At 36.9% G+C, this 25032-nt stretch overlaps 1 protein-coding gene across 1 annotated transcript in view; it reads left to right on the top strand.

The window, feature by feature from the left end:
• The window catches only part of Stk3 (serine/threonine kinase 3), a 321762-nt gene that overhangs the window by 175418 nt on the left and 121312 nt on the right, over positions 1-25032 (top strand). Inside the window, exon 7 of the mRNA XM_008831545.2 lies at positions 11573-11710. Coding sequence (XP_008829767.1) covers positions 11573-11710 — 138 coding nt within the window. The remainder of the gene's footprint in view (positions 1-11572; positions 11711-25032) is intronic.

Here is a 25032-nt window from a genome sequence, read left to right as displayed (position 1 = left end):
TTTTAAAATACATTTTTAGACTTCCTTTTCTGCAACTCCACAAACATGAGTGCCAAGTATTTTAGTTTAGTCTGGAAATCATTGAGACTCTCTTCATTCCCCTCCTCCCACCCCCAGTTATATTTTCTCTGTTGTTCATTTAGTGTAAGTATAAATTCTGTTGTTCTGTCCTCCTGTTCACTGATTCTTTTCACTTGATCCCTCCAATCTAATGTTCGAGCCAAATACTGAGATTTTTATTTTGACCTTTTTGTTTCTAAATTACCATTTCGTTCTTAATATCATCTTTTGTTTCTTTCCTGAGGCATTGTGTTTTTATAGTTGTTTCAACTATTTAATTTTCACATTTATTGATTGTGTGTGTGTGTGTGTGTGTGTGTGTGTGTGTGTGTGTGTGTGTATGTGTGTGTGTGTGTTTCTAGGTCTAAGGACAACTTAAGGGAATTTGTTCTGTCTTTCTACTGTGCCCATTTTGGGGACTGAACTCAAATTGTCAGGCTTGGCAGCAAACACCTTTACCCAATAAGCCACCTCACAGGCCCTTTAAGCATTTAAAAAAATATTTTATTATTTGTATTTCTTATGTGTATTAGTGTTTAGTCTGCATGTATGTAAGTGCATTGTATGTGTGCAATGTCCATAGAGTCCAGAAAAGGGGTTGGATCCCCTGGAAATGGAGTTATACATGGTTGAGATCCTTCATGTGGGTACTGGGAATTGAACCCTGGTCCTCTGCAAGAGCAATAAATGTTCTTAACTGCTAAGCTGTCATTCCAGCCCCCTCAGCCATTTCTTATTGTTGTTCATTGAAGGACTTTTTTGTTTCTGTTTTAATATATTTTAGTACCTCTGTTAGATACATATTGATTGTCTTTTTTATCAATTAATTTGTGATCATCCTGGATCTTGATATAAGTAAATTTTTAGTTGAAAACTGAAGATTAAAAAAATAATTCTCAAGCTTTGAGTCTTATGTAAACTCTTTATGTTAGCTGTACTTTTTTGGCGTTGCTCCATCCTGGGGGGTGTTGAGGGGGGACACTTTATTACTACCAGATAGAGTTTGAACTCCAATTCCCTATTCAGCCTTTGTTGACACCTAGATGCAGGAGTGGCTCTTCATTACTGGTGGGGTGGAGTAGCCATTCAGGCTCCTCACGTAGACTCCATTCCTTGGTGACTTACTGTTTTACTGCTGGGTGATAGTGGAAGTATTGATTGTTCTGTAGACCTTCTCAGTAGGTAGAGGGAAGCGCACCTCATTACTGCCAGGTTGAGATGGAAGTCCAGGCTTTCATGGTCTCCACTGACACTGCTGGAGAGAGGGACGAGATATCTACAGAGGGACCTCTCTATTTGTTCTTCTCTGATAACATCATGGCAGTGTTGTGGTACCTCTTTCCAGTTTCATGAAGGTGGAAATTTAGGCAACCCAGTCTTTATGGACCAGTTGAGGTGGTACAATAGGTTCTTGCCAACCATGTATTCTAATTGCCCAGCAGTCTATAAGTAAAATTGTAGAATACAGTGAAATACAAATATCTATATATAATATACAAATACATAAATATCTCTTTCCATATATGTAACAACAGAACTAGGCTGGCTGTTGTTGGTGAGAGCCTGCCACTAGATTAGTGAACTTTTGTAGTTTCTCATCTTCCTCTGTTTATGAAGTTTTCAGTTTCTAAAAATAACATTTTCTTTTTTTATACATTTCATTTATTTTTTTAATGAATAATTTATTGAGAATTTCATACATGCATATAAGGTGTTTTGATCAAATCCATGCCACTCCCTCCCATTCAACTCCTCCCATATCTCCCCATCACTTTTTTCTGATAACTTCATGTACTCTTTCTTCTTTGATTTGTTTATTTTTTTATGGGGCTTTTGGCTACTCTAACATTCCCCCTTCTGAAGAGGTAACCCTAAAATCTTTTATTCATTTATTTTTATTTTAAGTGTATGAGTGTATTGCCTGCATGTATGTAAGTGCACTCATGTTGTGCAGTGCCTGCGGAGGTCAGAAGAAGGCATCAGATCCCCTGGAACTGGAGTTATGGATGGTTGTTAGCCGCCGTGTGGGTGCTGGGAATCGAACCAGGGTCCTCTGCAAGAGCAGTCAGTGATTTTAATTGCTGAGCCATCTCTCCAGCCCCCTAAAAATGACATATTTTCAAAAATAACCTTCTCTTCTGTGTTTTAAGGGATTTTTGAATTAGATGTTTTGACTTCATACTCTTTTTTTTTTGGTCTTTTTGAGACAGGGTCTCCCTGTAGCTCCAGCTGTCCTGGAACTTACTATGTAGACCAGGCTGGCCTTGAACTCACAGAGATCCGCCTGCCTCTGCCTCTGCCTCCCGAGTGCTGGGATTAAAGGCATGCACCACCATGCCCAGCAGTGACTTCATACTCTTGACTTTATATGTTATTATTTTTTAATGCTTCTCAGGTGATTCTCATATATAGCCAGTATTGAGAACCTCTGACCAAGGCTTTGGGATTACATGGTTGCCTTTGGTTCATAAGACTTTGCAAAGAAAAATACGGAGTTAGAGACTGATACATAACTTTTTAAAAATAATTTTCATTGTATTTTTACTAAGGTATAAATTAAAGCATTCTCAAGGAAAGATTGAGGAGCCATGAGGGATGGGTTGTTTTCCTTCTGAAATGTACTATGGCTACACTTAAACATTCACACTTAACTCCTGAAATCCTGTTGTTTCTTTCTGACTGTAGACTTTCATATGTGTATGTACACGTGTGTCTTTTTTATTTTCATACTTTCAAAGGTTTCTTTTTTGTTCTTCATATAATTTTCATCACTAAGTAATTTTAGTTTTTTTTTTAAATCCTACTCTACATTGGCTTGCTATTCATAGAGTTTCTGTTAAATTGCTTTGTTCATACATTATACTGCTCTTGGACCAGAACTTCATTTATTGGGTGATACTCTTATTATCTTAGGACTAGTTATTGTTTTATCTTAATTCAATAATAGGAGCTCTGTTTTGACCTTTGCTTGTTTAGCCTTAATGCAATTCTTTGTATCAGTTTGGGGTCACAGGGTTGTGAAAGAATTGGCTTAAATTTTACAATTTCTATCAAATATAACCAGAGATGAGTGATGTATTATTTATAATTGATATTATCTTTTTTACATTTTGTTTTGAGAACTTGATAACTTATAGATTCTGTAAGTCAGTCTTTGCATTTTGGTAGTAAGTCATAAAACTATTTTTTTTTTAACTCAACCCAGAGTGATTTTGTGCCAAATGATAATTGGGTAAGGGTTCCATTCATTGGTCCTAGGTCCAGGTACCTGGAATCTCTGTCCAAATATTGTCCACAGTGGTCAGAAGGAGGTCTCAGATCCCCTGGAACTGGACTTACAGATGGTTGTTAGCTATCAATTGGGTGCTGGAAATCAAACCCCGGTCCCTTCAAGAACAGCCATGCTCCTAACCACTGAGCCATTTCTCTAGCCCATATTCTGATCTTTTAGTAGGATTTCCTAGCCTTAAACTTTTCCTAGAAACTTTTGCCAGGTGATACAAAAACAGCTAATGACTAGGATTCATTTATTTCTCTAATCTTCTGGTTAAACTATTATAAGTGATATTTCGTGAATCTTTTGTTTTAAAATTTTTTTCTGTTTTGTAATTGTATTGCTTTTGTTTTGAGACATTTTAATGCATTCCAGATAGTTCCTTTGGGTGGGAAGGTTGATTTTCCTTCTCCCTTTGAAACTTTGATATATTTTTTCTTTTATTTATATAGTATTTTACCATGAAATTTTCCTTCTAGATTCTATATTTTAGTATGCTTCTGAAATTGTTCTCATAGTGTACTAATGTTTTGATACTATCTGGCTGCTGTCTATCATTGATGAAAAACAATTTATCTTCCATTAAGGTTTTTTTTTGTGGGTTGGAGGGGCATGAAAGCCTACTGGTTTATCAACCTCATTTTTAAATCTATTTTTTTATTAAGTCTTCAGAATTTTATATATTTTATTAGTTTTTCCCATATTTTTATACATAGTCTTTCATTCACTTTGTTCTTTAATAATGGGTGAATGTTTGTGGTCTGTTATTTATTGTTATGGATAATACAGAGTAAAATAAATAGTGTACCATATTCTAAATAAAATAACTCCTACTTTATTTAAATAACTTGGGCTATAGGTATACATCACAATGTCTGGCTTGTTTTTTCTCTTTTTGCCAACCGTCTAAAGTTAGCCAAGATCCCTCAAGTTCATGGTCATAGTCTTTAACATGACTGCTCTTATTTTAGGCACCACCTACTCAGGGGTCCCAGGTTACCCACACTTTTGACTGACTGGCTATAAATTCAGCATTTCCTTCTAACCACTTAGGTTAGTAATTTGGCATTAATGAATAAAGAACTCAGAAAAGCACTGTACTTATGATTACAGTATTATTATAAAGGAACAAATCGAGAGGACTGGCCAACTGACAAGGCACACATGATAATGTCTGGGGGGAAAAGCACAGCTTCTCTGCCTGCTCCTTGTGAAACCAGAACATGCCTCTCTTGGACATGATTGTATTTACAACCACAATATATGGAATTTTTACTGGTGTTTCACTACATAGGCATGGCTCATTAAATACTGGCCTTGTGTTTGAACTCAGTCTTCACAATCCCCTGCCCAGAGCAGCTGAAAGTCCTAATCCATTGATCACAGGATGATTCTTTTCATAACTAGCCCTCATTCTGAAGCTGTCTAGGGCTTTACAGTGTCATTTATTTAGCATAACAGAGCCTTCCTTGGAGATTCCAGAGGTTTTGAACCTCTTTGGAAATGAGCTGCCAGAGTATTTAGAACACTAAATGAAAGTACAGTATTGGGTTTTTAGAGTGGCCGAGAGAGGAGAACTGACTTTTGCAGACACAGCAGCAAGCAGTGAAAGCCCATTAAGAAAAACTGTTTCCTTCTGGTCAACAAGATGAACTTACTGACCTAGGTGGAAACTTAGCTTTCCAGTTGGACAGAGGCAATGACCATCCCTCAGGAAGGTGAGACCACCCCTAGGAGGGCAGGTTCACATTAACCCCCTTAAGAAGGGAACCCCAGTTTCCCTGTTGATAATCAGGCATCCAATGGGATGTTTTCTCATGATGGAGATACTCTATATCTGCATTGTCCATATAATAGTCACTATCCACATGTAACCAGAGCACTCGCTGCACCTCTTATTTTAGCCAACTTTTCAGGCAAGCAAATTGACCTTTACTGGCCAGATTAATAATTATGGAAGTTCATCTAACTAGAGATGGAGGAAATTGTAAGTTTCCAGTCCCAATTTTATAACCTGTGTTTACTGTAGAAACTGCACTATAGGGACAAGGTTTGTTTCATACTTTTCTTATATTTGCATTTTTTTCAAAGTAGCAACTTAATATTTGCCTAGGTAGAAATTTGCTTCTAGATGTCTAGCATCTTTTGTACTCAAAAAGGATCTGAGTAAACCTTTAATCCAACCTCTTTACTAGTATGAAAGCAAAAAACTAAAGGTGCACATCAGGTGCCCTATTTTTCTGAATCAGATGCAGTGTTAACTTCATTTACTTGCTTGTTATTTGTAGCATTTAAAAATATTTTCTTTATTTTTCTTTTATGTGTATAAGTGTATTGCCTGCATGTATGTAAATGCATCATGTTGTGCAATGCCCATGGAGATCAGAGGAGGGTGTCGGGATCCCCTGAACTGGAGTTGCAGACAGTTGTTAGTTGCCATGTGGGTTCTGGGAATTGAACCCGGATCTTCTGCAAGAGCAGCCAGGGCTCTTAACCACTGAGCCATCTCTCCAGCCCCCTGTTTGTATCATTTTTTAAGGAAATTATTGTATTTTTTTAATTACCATTTTTACTTGACTTAGCTTGTAGCCTATATATTATGTTTAGTGTCAGGAAATAGATCTGCCTCTTTTATCCTTTGTAGTCTTATGAAGTGCTTGTTCATCCTTTATTCCATTTGTTTTTTAGGAAGACCATCTTCATATATACAGGAATTACTCCATACTCCTGGTGTGCCATTGCTTCTATACATTGACAGATCCAGCTGCCTTAGCTTCAAACATAGGTGTTGACTCATCCCACTGAGATTGTAAAGTCAGGCATTATAGCTTCTTAGTTAAGCACTTTCCACAACTTCTGATACTCCTGGAGTCTAAGCATGAAATTCTGAGCGTGGAGTTAATTAGCTGTTTGAAAACACCTTATTTCTTGGCTTCTTCAAAGTACTTGTAATCAGGGAATTTTTGTTTTAAACTTAATGATAGGTTCAATATGTAGTTAAGCAACATACTGTGTAGAAACAAACAGAGGACAATCGTATAATTTATTATACTAACATTCTTCAATCAAAATGGTGTTAGAGATAAGATAAATTATATGGCTGTAATGTGTATCTGTGCTATCTGGTTGGTGGCTAGGGAGGGAATTGTTAGTCTAAGGCTAGCCACTGATTACCAAAACTTTCTACAACAGGTTCTTGTTACTTAATCAACTTACACAAAACCTGAAAATTCTTAAGAGGATTTTCGCTGATTCATGATTAGTTGAACACAGTGAAGAGTGAGAAAATCTATTGACTATTGATTTTCTGAAGTTAAAAACAGAAATAAAAGCTAGAATGCTCTTCCTGGAGACTGGTAGACATTTATTTAAATTGTATGCTTAATGTTCATGCTTGCTCAATGCTTGTTTGCCAATAGGATCTGACATTTGCATTCACTTTATGATGGTACTGGGTAAATAAGAGTTAGAGTTAAGCTTTTTATCCTTGGGTTTCTAATAGCTACTGCTGAAGTGAGCCTTATATGTTAAGATTATCTGAAGATAAGACTGCAGATTATTGACTCAAAGTTCAAAGGAGAGCATTATCTTCAAGGACATAAATCACTGCGCTGTTATCCACCAATTTGTAACAGAACAGCAGAGGAACAACATTTATCTAGACAATCTAGTATCGTGTACCTGCAATTTGAGGTCAGCCTGTATAGGTGCTTAGGTCCTTTGAACTGTTCTGCAGAGATGAGGTTCCACTTTATTATCTTTCCTCTAATTTGAAGTAGCAGGTAATTTTCGTGCCTTTTCTGGAAGCTGCTGTTAACTTCATTTTGTCCATACACAAAGCTTATTACATTCTAACACAACTATGGAGTCATCAGGGATGAATTAGGTAGGTTGTTTAGAGACAGAATTTCATGCTGTTTGTTTCATGTGTTCCTATTTCTCCACAAGTTGACTATGAGCTCTCTGAGTCTAAGGTATATATAATATTATTTTTAAAATCTGTAATAGCAAGGCTAAGTCAGATGCTTAAAGGGACAATTGGGTTAAACAGATGACAGAAGAGGCAAAGAGGAGGACATACATCTTGGTTTAAATCAGCCTACCAACAGATTCTTACCAACCCACTAGCAAAGAAACAACAACAAAAAATCCCATTGGGACTATTTGATCTGTGACCTATCAGTTCATTACTTCTGAATTACAGTACACAGAAAATGACCTTATAAATACTTGGTTTTTTTTGAAATACGCTTTTTTAAAATTTTGTAATACTAACTACACTGCTTTTGAAGAACTATCACAGATGTAATATTTGTAACATGATATAAGATGTATAAGAATGTTCACCTCTGTTAGAGGATTGACCTTTTGAAAAAGTAGATGCACACAGTGATAAAGAGATTAACTTTGGGGAATGGAGAGATGGCTCAGCAGTTAAGAGCACTGGCTGCCTTTAAGTGGACCTGGGTTTGGTTGCCAGCACTAACATGGTGGCTAACAACTGTCTGTAACTCCAGTTCCAGGGGATCTGACACCTTCTTCTGAAATCCACGGGCATTGCACAGCATGGGCACACTTATATATATGCAGGCAATAAACTAATACACATAAAATAAAAATAATAAGCTTTTTTTAAAAAATTAACTTTTAGCATGGAACCAACCTGATACCAGATCTTACTGTTCTGTCCATGGAAAGTCCTTTGGGTCACTCTCCAGGTTAGAAACCAGTGATGGGTGGTGGTACATTGTAGTCAATGGCAAATGTTCTGAGGGCATTCAAAAAAAAAGATAAAACTAAATACTGAGACACAAACCTGTAATCCAGCTACTGAGGTGACTAAAGCAGATAATGGAGAGTTCAAGGCCAGCCTGGCAGCATAACAGGAGCCCATCTGAAACCAAACAAGACTAGACAAAGTAACCAAAAAAAAACAGGAATGGCATAGTGAATTCTTAAGAGTACCTGCCTGCTTTGCAGTTCACTATTTTTTATGTCTTAAATTCTGGAGTAACTTTTCATTCTCCCTCCTTCCACCTTTTTCAAAAAAAATATTTTTACTGGCTCTGTCTGTTTTTTCTTTGAAGCATCCCCAGCTTCATTTCTTCCATTTCATTCCTGTAGATACCATTGTATCAACTTTTCTGTTATTCATAAAGAGACATTAAATCAACCCTTGACTTTTCTATGTCATAGACATATGTCTAGTTCAGACCCTCTAGTCCCTAGATTTTTAAAAAATCTATTCTTTGGACTACAAATGTACTTTCACTAGAAATGAAAACACCCCCCCCACCCTGCCAAACCCCAGCTTTTTTCAGTTGTGTACCTTTGTGCCAACCAAGCTCCTGAGTAAGAAACTTCATATTGTACGCTGTCTTTCTAATCTTGCCTTTCTTTAGTCTCTACAGGGGAAGTCAACTTACTCTCAACAGCCCTTTTCCACTCTCCTCTTTTATGGTGTTTCTTCTAATGGTAATGATTCTCTTGTCTTTATGCCTTATATCATTTCTTCTATCTTTGCCTTTTTTATTGTACTGTTTTAAATTTTTTTACTGCTTGTTCTTTCACCACCAGACTAGGTTAGACGTTTCTTGGAGCATAATGGCTTTCTTTTCTGCTGTGTCTGAGCTAGATGTAATGCCTGATATTATGTTCTTATGTACCAGGCACTCCAGAGATTTTTTTTAACTTGTTGCTTTCTATATTCCCTCATTCATATTTTTGTGATGAAATGATCGCAACATAAATTTCACAATCTTAACCATTTTTAACTGTACAATTTTATGAACTTTCCCCCTCTCTTGCCTCCTTCCCCCTTTGCAGTATCCAGCCATCCCGGTGAGTTCAAAGTAGTGTATCTTTGCGGGTTTGATTTGCCTTTTTTCTAATGACTAGTGATGCTGAGTATCAGTCAATTTCACATGCTAACTGGTTGTTTTTATATCTTCTATGCAGAAATATTTGCTCAAGTTCTTTGCCTATTTTAAAATTGAGTCCTTTTGATCCTGAGTTTTAGGAATCCTTTGTACATTCTAGCTGTCAATTGTTTATGTGTAATTCTACAGTCTGTGGATTACCTTTTTGCTTTTTTCCTGTTTCCTTTGATGTACAAAACTTGAAATTTTAATGAACCCCACCCTATTTTTTCTTTTATTACCTAAGCTTTTGTTCTGTATAAGAATAAGAAGTCAATGCTGGATTCATTGTCATGATATTTCCCTATGCTTTCTTCTCAGTTTTTCAGATTTAGCTCTTAGGGTTGCTTTGATAATTTTGAGTTACATCATAACAGGAACATCCATCTTTACTTCCTTTGCATGTGCATAGCCAGTTATTCCTGATACCATTAGCTGAAAAAACTGTTTTTCATGAAATTTTTCTCCCATTTATATTTGATTGAATAAAGCTCAACATTATCAATGATCATAGTTGTGACTGTAGTAAGTTTGAGTAATCTTTCCTTTTACTCCTTGCCTTAAAAACTTCCTTATGTTTTCTTCTCCACTGAAATCAAAGGAAAAGCTCTACATGTAGAATCACTTTTGTCATCTTTTCTATCTTCTCATTAGATGTTTAGATTTAGTAATCAATTTTCTTTGCTTCTTGAAACTTAGTAAAAGCATTCCAGTATTTTTCTAATATTTTAAATGATATGTCTGAATTGTATGTCTGAATTTCATTTTTAAATCACTTAATCCTTCAAGATTTTAGATTTTCTATAAAATGAGAGGGCTAAACTAAATATCCTGTTATGTGTCTTTTACTGTGAATGATTTCAAGATACTCGTATGTAGCTTTTGCCAGTTCATAAAAACTCAATGGAGAGTAGAAGTTTGATTCAAGTAATACATTAAAATCAATACCCTGAGATATAGGTTATCTTTACAACTTTGTAGTTTTGGTACTTGTTCATATATGAACAGTTTTGACCATCACTGTATCATTCTCTTTCCAAAGGCAAAAACCTAGTTTCTACATGTTACTATAATCTGTAATATTAGTACCTGTCTTCTTTATGGATTAAAGGATGGGCATAAATTAATACAGTAAATTTGCACACAAGAAGAAAGGAACATGTAAAGTTATAAAAAGGAGAGGAGGCATCTTCTCAAAAGTGATAGAATTCTCACATTTAGAAAGGGAGATTTGGGGAGTGCTGTCCCTTTTGATGTCTTTGAGAGGCTCATGATTGAATGCCACATGTGCTTATTTAAAATTGTTCAAAGGCTATTTTTGTCATCTCACCTATTGTGTTAATTGTATAACTGTATAAATTTTCTTATTAAAAAGTAGTTGCCATATGTTCTAATTCATTTTACTTTTAAACAGTTTTGTTACTGCTGTTCGTTTCTTGTCTTTTTATAGGATGTGGAAATAAAAATGCTAGTATGTATTGCGTATATTTGCTTCAATTTGCTTTTGTTTTCTAACCTGGAACTTGGAGCGTCTTCCTGCTTCGTGCTTCAAAAAGTTGAGATTATAAGTGTGAGCCACCATACCTGGCCATTTGTTTTGATTTATTGCTTTTATATTTCTTTTTAAAAAGGAATGTTTTAGTGGTAATATTTTATCAGCTTTCCCAAAAGGGAGGTTAATTCATTACATGCAGTAATTTTCTAAGACTATTAGCAATTACTTCTCTTGATTAGAAAAGGCTGACCAATTTAGGAAAGAGGACATGAGACAGATGCTGTGAGATGAAGGCTTCTCATGGCTTTTGAATTTTGAATTGCCTGAATATATCATCATCACTATTACATTTTTAGTACTTAATCATATCTGATAAATTGAAGTGGTTATATTACCTTTAACTTCATTTGGAATCGTGATTCATATTTAAGAAAAGAAAATCTTGACAAATCATAATAGCAATTTCATTTATCTTTAAGTAATTTGGGGTTACAGTACATAAATCTGGCATGCAATAGCAGAATTTAGGAGTGTATACCTTTGACTGTCAGAATGTCTTTGCTAAAATGGTCAGAAATGCAAAGCATAGGGAAAATAAGGAACGATGGTCTTAGTGAGCTAAGTTCAGGTAGAGGAAATCTAATGGGAGATGATTGCATCAGTAGCAGACAGACTTGCTTCCTGAGCTGCAGTCTCACTGGAAATCTTATATGAGCCGAAATTTATTTTTGAGATTTAGAACCTGATAAAAAAAAGATAAAGAGATTTATTTGATTGTGCTACTGTGGTTCTTACTTTGCCTTTTGGATGTTTCATTTGTACTAGGCTATTTTTATGATTCCCACAAATCCGCCACCAACATTCAGGAAGCCTGAACTTTGGTCTGATGATTTCACCGATTTTGTGAAAAAGTGCTTAGTGAAGAATCCTGAGCAGAGAGCTACTGCCACCCAGCTGTTACAGGTCAGTGCTCACAAAGGAAGAATGTCTTCATACCTTTAGCTTTCAGATAGTGGTGGACCAGAATTGCTGAATCTCATTACTACTTTCTGAAGATTTAAATATGAATTGAACACACATATGCACAGCCAGCTCTATATATTTCTTGGTTTTATTTTCTGTTTTCCATGTTTGTTCTCTCACCTTTTTGCATTTTTTCCCCTTAAAACTTCAAAAAATTTCTCCTGAGAAGTGAGCTCTTGTCTATAGTTTCATTTCTCCTCTTTTCCTTATGTTTCTTGACTCAGCACTTCTCTCTTGACTTTCTGTACACTGTATTATATGTAAAGACAACATCCCTGAACGCCTTGAAAAGGTGATTGCATGCTGTAAATACTAGTCACAAGATTACCTAACTGAAGCGTTTTAGTATCCCTTGTATAAGTAGACTTTGTATCTAGACTACCAAGAGGCTTTTTAAAAAGTCAGCTGTGAAATCTGAAGCAAAAAGAAATAACTTCATTCTTACAATAAAAGTATTCGTGAAACTTTTCTTTTCCCAAAAGAATTGCCTCAGAATGCTCAGTTAAAGATAAGTATGTCTCACATTAACAAATTTGATATTTATTAGATGCTTCTTACTGTTAAGTGACAAAAGAATTCAAACCACAGTCCTTACAAAAAAGTAACTTCCTGAATTGCCATTAAAAAATAAATAAAATAAAATTGATTGAAGGCAGTGGTAAATAGCTTATAAATATAATATTTAGTCTTAATGAAGTTTAGTTAATGATCCATACATAAAAGTAATGGTCCATACATAGTCTCATTCTTCATGGAAGCCAAGATAGTGGTATCTATTTAAAATGAAACTTTATGGATTCTTTGGCTTAGGAATTACATTTTAAGAATTTATTCTATGGGAGAAAATCCTCACCAGCAACACATCTGACAGAGGTTTAACATCCAGAATATATAAGGAACTCAAAAAACAAAGAATCAAGAAAGGAAGTAACCCAATTAAAAGATGGACTAAGGAGCTGAACAGAGAGTTTTCAAAAGAAGAAGATGGCTAAGAATATCTTAAAAGGTGTTCAGCATCATTAGTAATTAGGGAAATGCAAATTAAAACCACTTTAATATTTCATCTTACCCCAGTCAGACTGGCTAAGATCAAGAGAACAAATGACACCAAATGTTGGAGAGGATGTGGGGAGAGGGGAACACTCATCCACTGCTGATGGGATTGCAAAATTGTTCAACCCCTATGGGAAACACTGTGGAGAACTCTTAAAAAACTACAAATGAACCTACCGTTTGACCCAGTTATACCACTCCTTGGCATATACCCAAAGAACTCATCCTATTGCACAGGCACTTGTACATCCATGTTTGTTGCTGCTCTTTTCACAATAGCTAAGAGATGGAAGCAACCTAAGTGCCCCTCAACTGATGAGTGGATAATGAAAATGTGGTTCATTTATATGGTGGGGTTTTACTCAGTAGTAAAGAAAGATGAAATCATGAAATTTGCAGGTAAATGGATGGAAATAGAAACGTTATGCTAAGTGAAGTAACACGGACTCAGAAAAAAAAAAAAAGAAAATGACATATGTTCTCCCTCATATGTGGATCCTAGCACCAAATCCTTATAAGTGAGTATGTATCCAGACATAACTACAGGAACCAGGATAATGAAAAGGAATCAGGGAGGTAAAGGAAAAGAAAGAATCTGAAAGAGAAGAACAGTAGGAAACAGGCATTAATAAGGGAGATATGGATAAAAATGGGGTTATTTTAAGGGGGGGAGGGTTATACAAGTAAATAAGGAGCTCAAGAGAGGTGGGACCATAGGAGAAAGGTATTATTAAGGGAGAAATGGGAAAAATGGGGGCACTTTAAATGGGGAAACTATGGTGGAAGGGTTAGACAGTGCTAGAGATAAATAATGCCTAGCTAGTTAAAAAAAAAAAACAGAAGGAACCATTTTAATCGAACAACCTACTGACAAATTATGCATACAACTAGCTCAAGGAACATAATGTATGTCTAGGCAAGGTTTATCTGAGAACCTTTGGTCTTTGCCCAAGTTTACCTACATAATACATGGTAATTAAAAGTACCAGACTGGTGGAACTAACCTTGGATGTTTAATAGCCATACTTTGAGGCCTATACTAATTTGGTCAGAGGGACTTAAAGGACAGTTTCTGCTCCTTGCCCTCCAAGGTCGACTAAGTCCCAGGGGACTATGAGCGTCTCTCAAAATGTCCTGTAACTGTGGTGAATCACCTGTCCTCTTGATCAAGGAGGCCATAGAGACCCCACCAGATGGACTTGAACCAGTGTCCAGTCTACAAAGAGGAGGGTCACCACAGAGGAAACATTTCCTCTATGCTTCCAAGTGAAGTCATCCATGGTCGAGTAGGACCTTTGACTTATCTTCTCATAGATGGAAGTGGTAAAAGAAATGAGCCAGGGGCTCCTCCCAAGCCCATGTGACCCCAGAGGAACAGATCCTCAAACGACCTTAATAGTAAAAATAAATTGGTTTATCTGGCCAACTGTATGGACTTAAACACCCAAAAGGAAAGTATAACCAAAGATTAAAAGGATCAGTATAATTCTTTAAGAGCCCATGTGTATAGCTAAAGTCTACATAACAAAAAACAATGCTAGACAGGAGATGCCTTCTTTTGAGTTGTTGGCCAGGGTGGCCCAAGAGATTCTCAGACAGTAACCCAGCATAGAACTGGGAAAATGAACAGCAGACCCCAGTCTTATCTAAAGGAATATTGGCAACTGATTGCTGCTAGGTGAGGAAGAGCTGATCTTTTTAAAGCAAGGAACTCTAGATAGGCTGACTAGACTCAGTGGATGACAAGCACTGGGGAATGGCTGGGTGCGCTGACAACACAGTGGACAGTAACAGGGATGACAGAGTATATGGGCTCCAGTAGGGGAGGAGGGGAGGCTATTTGGGTGTATAGATGAATAAGATTGTTTGGGATGTTCTTTATGGAATACACACACACACACACACACACACACACACACACACACGCACACACAAATCAATCATTAAAAAATGAGTTATATTTAAAACAGAAAAAGAATTTATTGTAACTGGACATGGTAGCACATGCCTTAAATCCCAGCACTCTGGAGTTAGAGGTAGGCAGAAGTATGTGATATCAGGACTAGCCTGGTCTACAGAGCTTATGAGTTGCAGGCCTGCTGAGGCTACAGGGAGACTCTCCCATAAACAAACACACACACACACACACACACACACAAAGAATTTATTCTAAAAACTTTAACCATGTGTGAAATTATTTATAAATATGGTCCATCAAGAGGATTTATTAGAAAAATACATCTGTACACATATATGTATATGTATGTATATTAGTGCTTATAAAGGAATAGCTTCAGAAGACTAAGTGGTACACCAACCTCTGGGGAAAGTAATTGCAAGGGTAAGAGGCAGGAGTGGGGATGCAGACTTATTTGAGTATTTTTCTAATTCCAAATTTATCCTATGGGGGGCTTGAGAGATGACTCAGTAGTTAAGAGCACTGACTGCTCTTGCAGAGGACCCGGGTTCGATTCTCAGCACCCACATGGTAGCTACGAACCGTCCTTAAAGCCAGTTCCAAGAGACTGACACCTTCTTCTGACCTCCGCGGCATTGTATGACACATGTGCACTCACATTCATGCAGGCAATACACTCATACACATAGAATAAAAATAATAAAATATTTCCATAAAAGGTTTAAACCAATAAAAATGGTTTAAAATTATTTTATGTATTTTTATTTTATGTGTACGAGTGTTTTGCCTGCCTGTATATAAGTACATCCATGTTGTACAATGCCTGTGGTGGCCAGAAGAGGGTGTCAGATCCCCTGGAACTGGAGTTAGAGAGGATTGTTAGCCCGTCATGTAGGTACTGGGAGCCTAACCAAACAAGTAGAAGAGCAAGAGTAGCCAGAACTCTTAACATCTGAGCCATCTCTCCAGCCCTTTATTTGACATTTATGTACAAGCATTCTTTAAAAAAATTAGTTAATGGTCAAGAAGGTAAATTTGAACTAAGGAGATAGCTCAGCATGTAGGGGCATTTATCGCTAAGCCTGATGACCTAAGTTTGGCCCCTGGGATCACACTGAGGAAGGCAAGAATAAATTTCCACAATTTGTCCTCTGACCTCCACACATGTGGCATGCTCATACCCACACCCATACCCACACATACACACAAAACAAATAAATATTATTTAAAAATTTAAAAATGAGGGCTGGTGAGATGGTTTAGAGGGGAAATATGCCTGCCTTTAAGCCTAACCACCTAAGTTTGATCCCTGGGACCTCCATGGTAGAAGGATAGCACCAACTCCCACAAGTTATCCTCTGACTTCCACATGCATGTGCATACACACACACACACACACACACACACACACACACACGTGCATGCATGCTCACACACACACACAAAATGCAATGAAAAATTTTGAAAATTTTCAGGAAAGAATAAAAATGATAATAAATTTTATGTAAAGTGTATTTTTCTACAGTAAACACTGAAAAACAACTGGTTAAAGCATTTATTTTTAAATGCTGTCAGCCTTCCAAGAGAGTATTAAACAAATAAGGCACAAGCCTCTTGATATCATTATCACAACAAGCATCTAAATGATTCAACCCAAAAGAAAAGAATAGCAGAGACAGATTGGGAAAAAGCATAAAAATTAAAACAAATACCACAAAATGTGATGGTGAAAATAAACGTGTCTGGTGACTGAGTCTGGAATCAGTTCATTTATTTTTAGCTTTTCCTTCTACAATCTTCTGACCTAGTGAAAAAAAAATCCTTTTAAGTTAGAAAAAATGGAAAGCATTTGAAAAATTTCAGTATAATTTCTGCTTTTGTGGAGAGTATGATAGCCCAGAAATATTAAATGAGTCACTGATGATCCCATAGTAAACAAGTGATTTTTCTAGGTAGATTCTATTTGCTGCAGACCTACTCTTCATAAAAATTTAAAATTGAATTTATTTATTGTGTGTGTATCAGGGGGTGGAGGTTGTATGTGTGCCACAGCACATGGGTGAAGGTCAGAGGACAACTTGTGGGAATCTGTTCTGTCCTATCATGTGGGTCCCAGGGGCTGAAAGCTGATCTTCAGGCTTGGTGGCAAGTGCTTTTGGTCACTGAATCATCATTTCTGGCCTAAACCCTACCCTTTTTTTCATTCTGGCTTTCTATAAGAATGTTAGATTAACTAAGATCTGCATTATTTGAGTCACCCTGTAGGCCCGATTGGAGCAGATGGTGTCATTGTCATTTTCCATGGTGTATGACTTAATTTTACAAGTTCAAGGTATAGAAGAAACTTTACCTTCCTTTCTGACCCTCCATTTATAGTATAATTGCCTTAAATACTTCCTCTACATAATTGAGAGCCACGTCATTTCTATAATATTTGCTTTAAACTTAAAACATAATTGAGGAAACTCAAGAGAAGAAAGGAAATTTATTGTATTTACTCTATTTTTGTTCTTTCTGTTGTTCCTTTTCCCTGATGCTCCAAGGTTACTTATATCGTTCCCTTTTGTTTAGAGAACTCTTTTAAATGTACTTTTAGAAGCTTGTGGTGATTCTCTTAGTAGTTAGTATTCTAGGGTGGCAATTTGTTTACTTGCATCACTTGAAAAATGTGTGTTAAGGAACCCACCTGTCCCCTGTTGGAGTAGGGTCACAAGCAGCCTCTTCTGACTTCCATGGTTTCTTCTGAGAAATGCATCTTTGCTTTTCTCAAGTGTGTGAATCTCTTTGGAATTTTGGGACTTGGCATAGCTTCTTGAACCTGTGGTTTTATGGTCTTTTGTAAATTATGAAAGTTTTTAGCCATTTTTTTCAAATACATCTTTTAGCCTCACCTTCTTTGTCTTTTTACTCCAGCAACACAAATGTTAGCTATTTTGTTTCAATATTGTAGGTCCTTGAGAACCCAGTCTATTATAGTCTCTCTTTTCTTACTGTATGTTATCTCTTATCTTCTAAATTCATTCATTCATTTCCGTCTCCATTTTGCTTTGAAGCTTACTGATCTAGTTTTTTCATTTATTGTATTTCTCAGTTCTAAAACTTCATGTTTCTTTTTTGTATCTTCTATATGAGACATTCTTATTTTTCTTCTGTTTATAAGCATATTATAATTGCTCACCACCTTAAAATCTTTATGAACTGATCATAATATCCAGGCGATCCTATTTTTAGGGTCTATTGATTACCTTTTTTCTATTTAAATTCTTGGTTCTTGGTATGACCGGAGATTTTCAGTTGAAATTTGGACATTGAAATATGTTATTGGACTCTAGGTTTAATTTATTTGCTCATTCATTCTTTTATTTTCATGATGGGGATTGAATTTGGGACTATACAAGTACTCTACCCCTGTACTATATCTCCAGCCCTCTTATTTACTACTTTTTATTTTGAGACAGGATCTCACTAAGCTGTTCATAAATTTGCTCTGTAGCCCAGACTGACCTTGAACTTGTGCTTCTGTTGCCTCAGTTTTCCAAATAATATAAACCAGAAGTGGTTTATATTTTATTTTTTTAATTTGCAGTGCTGTGGAATCAAACCCAGTGCTTCACAAATACTTACTTGCATTCTACCACTGAGCTGTACCTGGGCCCAACTGCTATTATAGCATACAATCCTTTTCACCATTTCAGAGGTTAAAGGAGTACTATCTTATTTATGCTAAGGATAGAAGTCCAGGTCTCTTTCTTGGTCTCGTATGCCATTCAGGGAGGGATGATTGGTCTTTGATGAAGGTGAGAGGTCAGGCTCCTCCTGTGGCCTATACTGGTACTGTGAAGGATGACCTCATTATAGTGACGATTGTTCAGACCTTTCACTGTGATCCTACTATAACAGGAAGGGAGTAGGATTGATTATTACTACTGGTAAGGATATAAGTCCAGATTTCCACCTGCTCCTCACTGACACTCCCTGTTTGAAGAGGGGCACTTTATTTTGTGGCGATGAATGCCCTAAGTTGACAATTGGTCTTTTCTGATATCACTAGAAAATGTGGACAGCTTCAGGACAGAAGTCTAGATTCCCCAGCATCCTTAACTAGTGGATGTGAGGCCATGGTTCTCTGTGGTGTTTGGCTATAGTAAATTGTTGCTGTCTCAAATATTTCTGATTAGACTATTTACTGATTGCTTAACTTGAGAAGTCAAGCTTTTGTAGAGGTTTTTTTTTTTTTAGTTTTTGATTTATTTATTTTTATTCTATGTGTATGACTGTATTGCCTGCATATATGTAAATGCACCCCTGCCATGCAATGCCCACAGAGGTCAGAAGCGAGTATCAGATCCCCTGGAACTGGAGTTATGGATGGTTGTTAGCCACCATGTGGGTGCTGGGACTTGAACCTGGATCTTCTGCAAGAACAGTCAGTGCTTTTAACCACTGAGCCATCTCTACAGCCCCCTTGTAGTGGTTTTTTTAAGTTGTGTCCATAAATTTCCAATTTGCTGGCTTCTCTAGTACCCAATCTAGAATAAGTGAGGCAATGTCTTTTGGGCATGACAGAACTGTTGGATTCATGAACTTATAGTAGCTCTGGTTGCTGGTACAAGAGCTCTACAAGATCAAGCTAGTCAACACTCCATCCTGGAGAGGGAAGGGACTCCTAAGACCCCATACCTAGCTGAGGAGCTATTGGCAGTTGATAACCACTAGGGGAGGAAGGATAGTTTTCCTCAGTGGAATGGCCTTTGATAGGTTGCCATGATCCAGAGCTTTACACCCATAAGGCAGGCGGGAGGGAGGGAAGGAAGGAATGAAGGATAGATTCATTCATGTAGGAAATTAGTAAAGAAAAAAATTGAAAAAAGAGAAATAAAACCCGTGTTCCTCCTTGAGTCTTATCAGTCTGCTGCAGTCTGCTGACTGCTTCCAGCCTTTCAGAGAAGTCTGCCTAGGTTTGCCTTATGTATAGTATTTAGGAATTTAGTGTTACTTCACTACAAAGGTACATGGAAAATTGTAACTAGTCTATCTAGAATCAAAAATTATTTATTCAATTTATTTTTCCTTTTTTTCAGGTTTAGAAAAAATTTTCCCAAGCAGGCAAGTGGTAAATCTCAGCACTGTCCAGAGGAGGAAAATGGAGAGGGGAAAAAAAGCCATGTTCAGGCTAGAGAGATGGCTCGGTGGTTAAGAGCACTGACTGCTCTTCCAGAGGACCTGGGTTCAGTTCCCAGCACCCACGTTGTGGCTAATAACTGTCCACAACTCCAGTTCTAAGGGATCTGATGCGCTCTTCTAACTTCAATGAGCATTGCACACACATGGTGCACTTATATACATATACAGGCAAAACTCATACACATAGAATTAAAAATAGATATATTTGCTGGGCATGGTGACGCATGCCTTTAATCCCAGCACTCAGGAGGCAGAGGCAGGCGGATCTCTGTGAGTTTGAGGCCAGCCTGGTCTACATAGTGAGTTCCAGGCCAGCTGGGACTACAGGGAGACTCTGTCTCAAAAACACCAAAATTGTATATATATATAATATTATATATATAATTTTTTTTTAAGTCATGCTGTTTAAGCTGACATGGAGATCTGACACATGAAGGACAAGCAGCCACCACATGGTGGGGAAGGAAGCTTTAGAGAAAGTAAGGAAGCCAAAAGTATTAGGGAAGACGTGCTTAGAGGAAAGATAGAAAGAAGAAAGGAAAAAGGTAAATTTTCTGAGTAATATAGAAAAACAGGCATATTTACAAAAAACATGACTGGGCTCTGTAAGAGACTGTGGTAAGGGGCAGGAATTCAGGGAGGAAAACTACAGTATCTCATTAAGGAAATGTTATTCCACCTATCTCTTTAGCATGGCTTAAGATGAGCCTTCCTATCAAGAGCCATGGGTGGTCCCTTGGCCAAGTGATTGACCCAACCCAACTGAAATGTTAGGTCTCCACCTAGCCCAGAGATTTTATTCTGTTGAGAAGAAATTTTCTCTTAATGGGCCTTTATTACTACTCTAACATTATCCCCTCTGAAGAGGTAACCCTATAATAATTTAGCAACCAGATCATGAATCAGAGCTCTAAAACACTCCTGGCATCTTTGGTCTCTAGCAAGGATGAGGCTGTTGAAAGGCCCAAGGACAATTTTGGCTTTTAGTCAAGAAGGAACCTGGTTACTTTTGAGTCTTTTTTTTACCCTAAACTGTCTAGCCAATTTCTACCTCCTATTCTCATCATACCCCCTTCTGAAGAGGTAATCCTAACTGCCATTACAGAATTGGGCAGTGACTATTGTGGCTTCTTCCAGCTGAATAGGAGCATCAGATATAGCAGTCAGGGTACCCTTCCAGTGGGCCTATCTAAAAGATCCCCAAAGTGTATCAGTGGTTTTATTTGTATAACTGTCAGAGGTAGCAAGGAAAGGAACTCCTTAACTGGTGCCTGGAAAGAAGTGTGGGAGAGAAGTAAAGATGAAAGCTATTAGCATCACATTCTGTTTACTTTCAACTCTTGTTTTCTCTGGAATTTTTTGTTAAATTATTAAACTATTAATTTAGAAATTGATAATTCAGAGTATGAGCAAAACTCAAGGGAAACATTCCAGCTTTTAAAATAATAAAAATTTCAATCAAGCTTGGTTTTTTAAAATATAGGACTAAACTGTGTGTGGTGGTGTATGACTGAAATCCCAGTACTTGGGAGGTAGAGTCAGGAAGATGAAGAGTTCAAGACCAGTCTCAGATACATAGTGAGTTCCAAGCTAGCCTAAGCTACATGAGACCCTGTCTTTAAAAAAACTAAATTTTTTTAGTTTTGCTACCCTTAGGCAAAGGCCATGCCAATGTCCAAAGTATTTCAAGGCAAACATTTCCTTATTTCAAATCCTCTTCCCACTTATATCGATAGCAATCAAAGAAAGCAGTATTTTTTAATAATTAAGAACCCAAATCTTCAGTGACTGGGCTTGAATTCAGTGCAGTCATTTGCCAACAATGTGCACGTTTAAGACTCACTGTTTATAGAGTGAAAATCAGAGGAGTCGTCTCCACAGCTCGTGTGGGTGAGAAGCAACGTGTATTACCTAACATGGAGAGGACAAGGGCAAAGACCAACACCATCACTGAAACACTAATAACTACAGGGTGTGTGCAGTGCACAGCCCACTCTCACTGGGAGAGGAGGAAGCTGCCTCTGCCATTTCTGGAATGTTGACTACTTCAAACTTCATGGAACTTTTAAATCTGTTTATCCTCTTTATAGATGGAGCATTTTAAAGATATGTGAAAAAGGTTTTGCTTTTACAACATGTTTCTTTAATGACTCTGTATGGGATAATATGCTCATTATAAAGTTGTTTGAGACAAGAAAGATAGGAACAATAGCCTTCATAAATCAAAAGCATATTTTTAAAGACATAGAAGAAAAACTCAAATATCAGTAAAGCTTATGAATGCCATTTTAACTGTGAAAAAAACTAAATGAAATAAAATAAAATGAAAAAAATAAAAATAAAATAGATCAAGGATATGACAAGTTGATTTGGAGGTAATTTCTGTTCTTTTATTTAGATGGTTTAAAATTCTCACCCACTCTTGATTTACCTTTAAATTTTTTTTAACTTGAATTTTATGTGTATGAGTGGTATGCCTGCATGTGTGTAAGTGCACCTGTATAGTACAGTGCTCGTTGAGACAAGAAGAGGGGCATTGGATGCCCTGGAGCTGGGGTTACAGATGGTTGTCAGCCTCCATATGGGTGCTAGACTTTGAACTCAGACCCTTTTCTCATTTCCCCCTTGATAGCATGTGTGTCCTACTGTCCCCCTTTCTAGAGCTCCTTCTCCTCCTCTGCCCCCATGCTCCCTTTCTTCTGTTTTCCTGGCTTCTGCAGTTCCTTCAGGTTCCATACTCACATCTAAAGATTCAGAGCTAGGATCTACAAAGGAGAGAACATGTGGTATTTGTCTTAGGTCTGGGTCTCTACATTCATTTTCCATTTCTATCCATTTACTAGCAAATGTCATGATCTCATTTTTCTTTACAGCTGAATAAAATTCCACTGTCTAATATGTACCACATTTTCGTTATTCATTTGTTACTTGATGGACATCTACATATATATATAATATGCATACATGTATAATTTTAAAAAATAAATAATTACTTTAAAATTATCATTGTTTCTGATAGAACCTCACCTCTGGCTACCCGGAATGCTTAAATAATGTAGTATTGTTCTTCAAGTACCATTTTAACTTCACTAGCTGGTTTCCTTTGCTTATTTGTTTTTGTTTGTTTGTTGAGTAAAAGTCTATGTAGCACTCAGCCTGACCTTGATACCAAGATCCTCCTACCTCAGCTTTTTGAATGCTGGGATTACAGGTGTGTACCACCATAACTAGCTTGCCACCTCCTTTTATTTGTTCAGAATTGTATCTGTAGCAATTATATAAAGTCTGAATACAAATGAAATTGGGCATAGGGAGATTTTGAAGTTAAGAGCATTAGATTCTAAACAGAGCACTGTACCAAATTTACAGTAAATCGTACAAAGTTAAGATATCAGAAGACTGAATAAACCGTACATTTACTTTGGCATTTCTTAGCTATAACAGAGCTTAAAGGGTTGAGATCTCTGCATTTTTTTTTTAAGAAGCATTTCATTACAGCTTTAACATACTCATAACAGTTTCCAAAGCAAAGATACATCTCTTTCAAAAGTGGCTATAAAATTTTTAGGTTTACAGTTGAATTAATACAGTTATACAATATTGAACTCAATATAAACCCTGTAAGACATAACATTGAATGAGTTTTTGACCTTTAAAAAAGATCTCCATTTTAAAATATACTGTTTCTTACAGAAAGACTCATTTTTTTGCTAATAACACTTAGATGTTGGCTCATGCATCTCTAATCTGTATGTATCTGATTATTACTAGTCCTAGCAGGTTGCACTTGGCACCTTGGCACCTGTGTATGGATATAAAGTCATCAGGTAGATTTCAGTGGTAAAGTTTATCACCTCTACTAATTAACATGAAGTAAATTTTTATGCTTCCTCCTCAAATATACCTCATTTTTAAAATTTGTTGATTTTTGTGTGTGTATATCACACAGAATATCCCAAACAATCTTATTCATCTATATACCCACTTCCCAGATGGCACCCTCCCGTAGCCTCCTACCCCCCACCCCACTCGTGCCCTTCTACTCTGCATCTTTTTTGAGAGATGTGATTCTATTGGTTCTCAGTTTTTACAGTGTTGATCTACTTCTGTTAATACAGGTTGAATATTCCTTGTCTAAAATGTACCAGAAGTGTTTCAGGTTTCATTGTTTGTTTTTTGAAATATTTGTATAGATTTCAAGTTGAGTATGCCAAATCAAAGCATTGGAAGCCACATTGCTCACAATCTGAAACTTTTGACCACCATGTAATTTACGTCTCCCTTCTATTCCACCTGTTTTTGATCAGTTATTCATGGTCTCTTTTTATGTTTGGCTAATGTTTTGTTGCCACCAAGTCTTTCTCATTTTCCATCAAATTTATCTTTCCCTCTCTATTTTTGAAAACTACATTTTTATCTCAGGCTTCTAATAATTCTCACCTGCCTCTTGCCACTGCATTTCATTTCTTAATTCTGTTGCAGGATTATGGTATCAATTTTTTTCCCTTATGCTATTCTCTTGTTCTTTTATTAAAGTGGTTCTCAAGCAAAATTCAGGCTTTCCATGCTCAGCTTTTTTCCTGATTGCCTCTTCGTTAATTGCATCTAAGCTCATAGAACACATAAATTGTATTTTTTTATTTGGCCAGACAAATCCTCTACTAGGTTCCAGTCATACATCCCCTGTCTGTCTTTTATGTCTGTATTCATATTGTTCATACTGTGAATAACTTACTGTCTGCTTGATTGGGGGAAGGGTGCGGCTGGAGGTTGAACCCAGGACTCAACTTGGACTCTACTGTTGAACTATATTCACAGCCTATCCTATTTTTATATCTCCTTAACATGTAGGTTTTGCTAAACCATCATGAATATAACTTGAATGTCATATTGTAATTGTAAAGTACTTGTTTATCTTCCTTATTTTAGATAGTAAATTCCTAAAGGGCAGTGAGCATATGTTTTCCTTCCATCTTCCCTTTCTCCCTTCCTCCTCCCCTTTTGTGTCCCTCTCTGCCTCCCTCCCTTCCTCTCCTCTCCTTCCCTTTTGTCCCTCTCTCTGCCTGTTCCCCTTGCTCCCTTGCTCCCAACTCCCCCCCCTCCCTCC

The sequence above is a fragment of the Nannospalax galili genome, unplaced genomic scaffold (genome assembly GCF_000622305.1).
Source record: "Nannospalax galili isolate Female #2095 unplaced genomic scaffold, S.galili_v1.0 scaffold334, whole genome shotgun sequence".
Classification (NCBI taxonomy): Eukaryota; Metazoa; Chordata; class Mammalia; order Rodentia; family Spalacidae; genus Nannospalax; species Nannospalax galili.
Note: the sequence above shows the minus strand (reverse complement) of the source record. Positions and strands in the feature narration are given on the sequence as shown.